The sequence below is a fragment of the Myripristis murdjan genome, chromosome 22, assembly GCF_902150065.1.
Source record: "Myripristis murdjan chromosome 22, fMyrMur1.1, whole genome shotgun sequence".
Taxonomy (NCBI): domain Eukaryota; kingdom Metazoa; phylum Chordata; class Actinopteri; order Holocentriformes; family Holocentridae; genus Myripristis; species Myripristis murdjan.
In genome coordinates this window covers 26,541,964-26,550,391 of record NC_044001.1, presented here as the reverse complement: position 1 = coordinate 26,550,391, position 8,428 = coordinate 26,541,964, and the positions used below count along the sequence as shown (strand labels likewise).

The window sequence follows — 8,428 nt, the reverse complement described above, 5'->3', positions numbered from 1 at the left end:
AGTGCAGTCATTCTTCCCAAAAAGCGTGTTAGTGCTGCAGCACTGTTGAGGTGGGGCTCTCCATCATCCATGCTGCCTTCCAGGCTCTCATATGAATTCATCTGTCTCTGCCCAACTGACTGCACCACACACACACACACACACACACACACACACACACACACGCACCACTGATCGGTATCATTAACCATGATTATTTCACAGAGGAGCTATCATATTTTTTCTTGCGTTTCATTCAAAGTTATTTAAAGTAAAAAATAACGCCAGTAATTGGTAATTATGTTGATTTGATAATTACATCAAAATCTATTTTTGAGTATTGTGTCACATGGCTTGTGCACACCCTTAGTAAAGAAAGTCTGCTTTTGATGTTAAGTGACGCGCTAGACCACAGAGAAGAAGTGACTACTAGTCTGTTGTGAGTGATAGTGACACAGGACAATCAATTCTTGTAGAGAGGATGCACCTGGATCAGCATGCTATAGTGTGGGGTAGGGAATGCTTCATCAATTGAATTTTTTATTTTTTGGGTGGTGGCTGATTAGAATTATGTAATTATCCCTGGTCATGCAAATGAAAACAAGACAGTGGCCCTTTGCTGTGATGAATGCGCAGAGGAGAATTAGCTCAACCACATGGTCAAGGATCAGCAGCTGCTGCAGTACAGCAGCACCACTATCAAAAAGAATAAGCTAACATTACACATTTACATCTCCTGTCTGCGGCTCTTCTTTGATGCTCACCTGGATCCTGTGTTACATGAACTCTCCGTCTCTGCAGGCCAGCTTAATTAGCAGCTGACCTTTCATTGCCGTCTGTGCATCAACAGGTCCCAGGGCACCGGGGAGAGCCACTGCACCAAAATCCAATATTTTTCATTGATTTTTTTCAAAGTTACTGTGAGGAATGCATCAAAATAGTATGCTTCAGAGGACAGCGAGCAACAGGACAGAGCACTGTAGCAGAAATGGGGCAGGGACAGCAAGAAAACTAGCTCAATAAGATACATATATTGGAAATATAAATGTTTTGAAAGCATGTCAGTGTGGGTGGTGCTGCTACAAATACAGATGTTACTCTGTCTCACGCTGCTGGAGAGCTTATGTGTCCTTATAAATTATGTCAAAAATATTAATATACGGTGCATGAGTCTGAGCAGGAACATCCAATCACTTCTGCTTATGCCCTGCCAAACCCTCCCTCAATATTTTTAATTCACTTTCAGCGTTGGCCCAGTATACTTAACTGCAATCAATGGTGGCGCCAGTTTTAATCACAGCCTTAAAAAGAAGCTAATAACACAGCTTTACTCCTCCAGATCATTGAGCAGCGCAGTATTTTACGTTCTCATATGAATTACAGACAGTTAACCGCTTGTTTGAGCACTGATCATTAAAGCACTGATTCGCAAATCCTCATCTAAGAGAAATATTGCCTGAGGAAACTAGGCAGTAATGGATTCATGATGTTTTCTCTCCATTGTTTACAGCGGTCCCCTTTCTCAGTGAAGAGGAAACTGCAATGAGAGTAATAAAAGCCCATTGGTGGGACTTTGATCTTGTCTTCATGGGGCCACAGCAGCCTGAATATTCCTTGTGTGCTTTTACATAGCAAAGACAGAAATTCTTTGTACCATTACCATTATAGCATCAAGCGGCGTCTGAACAAGGAGAGTTGTATTTGAGTGGGATGCTGAATTAACATTTCCTTTTATCATCGTCAGGTGGGGAAGTGCACGGGACAGCTGACAGGGTGTGTTAAGAGCTGCTGTCAGAGCAACATTTGGCTGAGCCTGGAGAAGGTGAATTCACACTGTGCACAGGTTCACACCTTTATTAGGTGTCAAGTTATAATTGGCCACGTTTCACTTGTGCATAGGTTACTTAGGCTGAATTCATACTGCAAGTGGAAGTGTCCCAGTTCTTAGAGTTTTTTTTTTTTCCCCCGTCCCATGTGACACTGATCGGATATTCTCTAATCAGTGTTAAAGGCAAAAATCTGAACTGCATTTTTTCACTTCCCATCCGTGCAGTGAAACTGACTCAAGAGCAGTGCAACATATAAATCTTTTTACAAGCTAACAACTATCTTTCAACATTCACCTGAGACAACTTTCATATGATTAGGGCCAAAGGCAGCTTCGAATACTGGCATGAAAGGCAATGAGACACAACAGAGCAAGGAGAGGCTAATTGCCGACTTAACTTGTATTTGGGGAGACTTCAATACAGTAAAAGCTCCAAGGCTCATACCATAAAGAAAATGAAAAGTGCACATACAGGAATAGATGTATGTTATTATTGTTATTAACATTCCTGTCAGATCAAATCTGCATTGGGTATGGGTTGCATCCAAAAAAAAAAAAAAAGATGAAACATCATCCAGAAAATCAAATATGCAGTTTGGAGCTGAGCAAGAAGCCAAGCCAGATACATCATGTTTACATACAAGTCGGATACAAGTATGTGTGTAAATGTAGTGCTCTGTAAAGAATTTAAAATACAGGTTAAAGTACTGGAACTGCAATTTCAGGGGTATAATTAAGATTTATTTCCTTTTGAAAATATACCCATAAATTTGTCATATGAAAACATTTATACAACCTTGAACATTTTATCACAACAGGATCACACATGTTGACACCCACGTCCCTGCATTACAAAGAGTTGCCCTTAATTTTGATTTACTTTTTTTTTTTTTTCTAAACATTTAAAACATTTTGAACCCAAAAAAAGAAAGAAAAATTAACAATACAAGATTCCACCACAACTTTCAAATGCCATCTATTAAACAACCAGAATCCCTTGGTGCCCCGGGGAGGGGGAGAAGAATCTGGACACGCAAGCAAGTGTCGCGTTCAAAGAAAAATGAGAGGAAGGGGAAATTCAAGCCGTAAATCTGTGGAGCTCAACTTTGTCCTGTCCCAAGGAGGGCACCGGCTACTAAATCTTTGCCATTGTGTCTGGCCACCGACCGACTTCTTTATGTCATATCGAGGGATTTGGGTGGCAGCGAAATCTGCCCGAGATTTATAATGTTATAAAAAATGGGTTTAACATGCCATCGCTATAGCTGGAAGCTTTTTCAGAGTAATAACATCTTGACCATCACTATGTCTTAGGAAGAGTGCCTGGTGTTGTTGGAAGGTGTGCTCTAACATAAAGACAATGCTTGGACTTCACTTTGTAAATACTGTGTGTGTGTGTGTGTGTGTGTGTGTGTGTGTGTGTGTGTGTGTGTGTGTGTACAACTTCGCAAGTTTAGAAAAATCCCTAACTAATTCTGGATTCATTCCAAAGGGGACATGACCTATCTGAAAAATTTATGCAGCATTTCTCTTGAATATTTTAATTAGGATTTTGCATACAAACATAGATCATACTCTATTTTACTCAACAGTGACAGTACTGTTGTTACAGTGACCAAACAAAAACAAAAGGCCTGGAAAACAGCTTTGGACCCTATTATCATTTTTAATTGCCCTGTCTAACAAGAAAGGCAATGCGTGCACATGCACAAAGAAACACACAAATGCAACATGCGCACACCAACACGCACACACACACACGCACGCACGCACGCACGCACACACACACACACACACACACACACACTCACACTCACACACAAGCATACACTCATACGCACATACGTACACACAAGGGAACACACACACACACACACACACACACACACACACACGCACACACACACACCTTTCATACTGCAGCTAAGATGGGTATTAGACAATTTAGTCCTGACATGTAGCAGCGATGATCACTCCACTGCCACCCCAAGGTGTCCCCTGTCACTCCTAGCGACTCTTTGTTTCACCTTGATGTCACGGTGAGTCGACAACATCATTACTCATCACATCACTGAAACACATGCCTAGTGCAGCACTATACCACTCCCATATTGATATGTTGGTTATAGTATTATATTCAGTGTACTGTTATGAGAACATTATTTCATATAAACACGTCCACAGGTTCATAGATCACTTTTATATTCACAGGTCCACTTTTATCACTAAATCACCTTCATATCAACACCCACTAGACTGATACACCACTTTCGGTTTTCACAAATCCACTGTGCCATGGAAAACATTTTTTCAGCTGATATGTGTGCACTGTGTTGTTGATGCGTCTGTTGCCGTTTCAGATCATTTTCATGTTGACCCGTCGTGGGCCGCTTGTTTCCGTCGCCTCGGCCGCTGCTCCGTTGGACTTGCGCGGGACATACTCGATGTCAAAGTTGCTCTTGTGGCGGCCTTTCCCTCGGCTCCAGGCAAACAGAAGCAGGAAGCAGAAGACGACGACACCTAGGAAAGACAGGCAACCCATTGCCGTAGATATGATGATAGTCTTTAAGTCTATGGGGACTGTCATGTTATACAGTACCGTCCCATTCGCCCAGGTGCTGTTAGGGTCTGTCAGATAGTTTGAGCTCCTGTTGCTATAGAGGGATCTGTCGCCAATGCCCAAGCCTTTAACAGCTAAAGACGCCGATAGGCTAGCATTGCCAGCAGCGTTGCTGGCAATACACAAGTACACCCCGCTGTCATGCAGCTCTGCCGCCTTAATCTCCAGGGTGCCATCTGCTTGGACTTCCACTCTACCACTGCTCTTGGCTGTGATGTAGCGTCTATGAGGCGTAACCCACACCACAGAGGGCCGAGGCGCTCCTTCTGCCATGCAGCTCAAGCGGGCTGGCTGCCCCTCATCGGTCATCAACAGCTGTGTGGTGTTGGGTGCAATTCGTGGCTTGGTGCAGGTCATGTATCTGGAGACCAGAGGCTCCCTCAGATCACGGATGGGTTTTCCCAGGAGGCGCTCTGGGGCGCTGCACTCAGGTTGGACATCTAATAGCTGCAGCGAGGGAGGTTTGTGGCCATCCAGCAGCCAGAGCAGACGGCAGTCGCATACCAATGGATTACCACCCAGACAAAGCCTCTGGAGGCTTTCCGGTGAAGCGAACACCGCCCTCTCTAGGGAGTCCAGGCGGTTCTGTGAAACATCCAGTAGCTGCAAAGCTTTGAGGCCCGCAAATGCAAAGGGCTCAATGGACACCAGGTGCGCCCCTTGTAGGCGCAGTTCTAGCAAGTATGGGAATTGGCCAAGATCTCCCTGCTGGATGTGCTGGATGCGGCAGTAGGACAAATTGAGATGTGTGAGGTAGGGCAGGTTGCGCAGTGCTGGGCCGGGGAAGGCAGATAGGTTAGTGTTAGTGATGAACAATGTCGTGAGGTTGAGGCCGTGTAGCGAGAGGGGCGGCACTGCATCTAGCCAAGGCCAGTTATCAATCTCTAGCTGGCGGAGGCGCGCTAGCCTCTTGAAGGAGTACGGCTTAAGAAAACTGATACTGAGGTACCGCATACGCAGTTCCACCAGGCTGTGAAGATGTGCCAGGGCATCAGTAGGGACCACGGTCAAGTTGGAGCGTTCCAGTGTCAGACTGCGGAGGCCAAGTAATCCTGTGAAGGCCCGCTGTGAGATGAAGACCAGCTCGTTGTCTCCCACCTCCAGGGAGGTCAGCCTACGTAGATCTTGGAAGCCATGATCCAGAAGGACCACCAGTCGGTTGTGGCTTAGATCAAGGCGGGTGAGGTTGGTCAGGCCTGACAGCACACCAGCAGGGACCAGCTGGAGCAGGTTGCTACGGAAGGTCAGGGAACGCAGAGCCAGCTGAGAGCGGAAGGAGCCGGGCTCGACCACGCTGATGAGGTTGTCACTGAGATCCAGGTCCTCCAGCTGCTGGAAGGAGGAGAAGTTGTCCGGCGTAATAGTGCGTAGCTTGTTCTTGCTAAGGTCCAGAACGCGCGTCTCAATGGGGATGCCTTCAGGGATAGTGGGCAAGCGCTTGCGGTGGCAACTGACCGACTTGCTCTGGGCAGAGCAGTCACATCGGGCGGGGCAGCACAGCACCGGGCCGGCCAGGAGGAGCAGCAAGGCTCCGCCCAGGAAGAGATGGCAGTGGTGCAGGGCTGGCTGTCGCATGACTCTTTTACCCACGATGCCCTCTGTCATGGCACATCTTCTTATCCATGCAGACCACCATTGCGATCAAGCTCTGTAAGACACAAAACACAAACACGGAGCTGTGAGTTTGACTATATTTACTCTGCTGAAATTGCTCTTTATCGTGTCGGTGACAGTGCTGCTCTTTTCTGTTTTGCTGCTTGATATTTCCGACTTCCTTCACCTTTGTGCATCTCTGCCTTTTTACATCTCCGTCCTCTCACATTTCCTCTCTCCTTAACCTACTAACTCTTTCCTCCCTTAATGAACTGCCCCTTTGCCTGGCAACTTGGATGTAATGGGATTAAACTCACAGCACAGCACAGCACAGCACAGCAAGAGGCATTTCAACCTCCACAAAATGTGAGCGTTCATCACAGTGTTAGCACAAAGGGTTGAAGGCTAACTGGGGATGTTTTACGAGGATGGAAGAGGTTGTTTCAGGCCCATGGCGAGGAATGACCCTCATTAGAGTGCAGGGAGGCTAAATGCCCAAGTGGATTTGTTGTTGTTGTGGGTTTGTGTGCGTGTGTGTGCGCGTGTGCGTGTGCATTTGCACTGGTGATTGGGGAGGACAGAGAGGCACAAACAGCATCAGGAGGGGTAGGAGTCAAACTGGAAAACAACATGTTCTGTGAGAGCCACGCCTTTCCACAGCTTGGTGAGGATGAATCCTTGACAGAAAAAAAAAAACACCTGACAGAGTCCACAGCTTGTTGATCTGGCAGATGGCTGTGTTGACAGAAAGGCAAACTGTAATTGCCTCATTACTAGTAGTGTCTGCATTCTCCTCGTGTCTAGCTATGCTAATTAGGTATGCAATCCATAAGACACACCTGTAAGCAGTGGAAATACTCATAAAGGCTAAGACATATCATAAATATCATAAAGGCTGAGAGAAATAGGAATATGAAAGCATTCTTTAAAGAAGGCGAGGGTTCAACTGGTTGCCTCACGACCAACAATCTCTGCACAACATGTAAAATCTTTCCGAGATAAAACGATGGGCATATAGACAGGCATATGCTACACTTTGATAATGATGTGAGTGGCATATTCAGAAAATAGCCTAGATGAGGCAAGAGGCACAGTGCACACACACTCTCTCTCTCTCTGTCTCTGTCTCTCTCTCTCTCTCCTCCACACAGCACTCACCCCTCCGCCACATCTCCATATCTCCCTCCTTCACTCTAGCTTCTTCCTATCGCTGTCTTATCCTTCCCGTTCTTCCTATTCACACATCTTCCACCTAACTCTCTTTTCTCTCCCTGGTCCTCACTGGCTTGGCAAAACACCCAATTCGTTCATCATTCCCTGCAGGCTGGGGTTTTTATCGATCGCAGCGCAGACACATCAGATGCCAGGAATGTAGCCTTTAACAAAGAGCAGGCCGTTGCCACAGCAACTACAAACCCACACTCCCATCCGCTCTATGTAGTCTGCCAATCAAATTAATGATAAAAGGGAGGAAAGAGTGGTGCGGGTGAAATTTTTTAATATTCCTGTGCTCCCAACATCCACAGAATGCGCAAATTGAATACATTTTGGAGGATTCAACTTCATTGGTGTACAGCGGAGCCTGGTGTAAGGTGTTTCCAAGCTGTCATTCTGACTGCTTTGCTATTTGTCGGCCTGTCTCATCGCCTATCCATCTGCTGCTCTGTTAAGTATCTCTGTCTATCTTATTATCTGTCCACAAGCCTGCCTCTGTCTTTGTGTATTTATCAGTCTGCCTTTACCCGTCAGCTTCTATTCCTCCCTGCTTGTCTGTTTAATAATTACAGCTGAGTTGTCTGTTTCTGCAGCGGAGAGCCAATCTGCTGGTGTATCTGCGCGCCGCGGGTCAGTCAGACCGCCCTCCCACAGCGAGGCACTCACATCGTGGAAGGTAAAAAGGTGCAATCCAGCCTGGTAAGCAACAAGCCTCACATGAAAAGGAGGAACTAAGTAGGTTTCCCTTGGAGGCTGATGGATGTTCTGATACAAAGAAGAAAAAAAAACACCCTTACTGTATCAATATGCAGTGACCTCCGATGTAGCTGAATTTTTCCTCCTCCATAGCTTTTTCTAGTTCATGCACCTGGGTTGTCAGCAACACTTGTTTTTCTTGTCTTCAGCAACTAAGAAAAAGCGAATGGACAAATGACAGTTTCGAGAGAGGCCTTTTCCATTACAGACACAGGACTTTCAGGGCTCTGTGTGAGCAAGAGTTAGTATGGAAATGTGTTCTGCAATATGTCTCCTTGAAACAAGTTGGAAGTGCTTTTAAAAACTGAAGTGGAAAAAAAAAAACAAAAAAAAACAGCAACATATTTTCTACAACTGACTATATTTTGGCCAAAGTTAAGAGCTAAACTTTGATATATATCTGAGAAAACAACAACTTCGGAATCTTAATTACGTCT

The 8,428-nt window shown here is 45.6% G+C and overlaps 1 protein-coding gene across 2 annotated transcripts in view; it reads right to left on the bottom strand.

The window, feature by feature from the left end:
- Window positions 1-3,676: 3,676 nt before the first annotated feature.
- The window catches only part of lingo2b (leucine rich repeat and Ig domain containing 2b), a 34,752-nt gene continuing 30,000 nt past the window's right edge, over window positions 3,677-8,428 (bottom strand). For both annotated transcript variants that reach the window (XM_030044481.1, XM_030044482.1), the window contains exon 2: window positions 3,677-6,075. In XM_030044481.1, the coding sequence (XP_029900341.1) occupies window positions 4,164-6,032 (1,869 nt within the window). In that variant the 5' untranslated portion in view covers window positions 6,033-6,075 and the 3' untranslated portion in view covers window positions 3,677-4,163. The remainder of the gene's footprint in view (window positions 6,076-8,428) is intronic.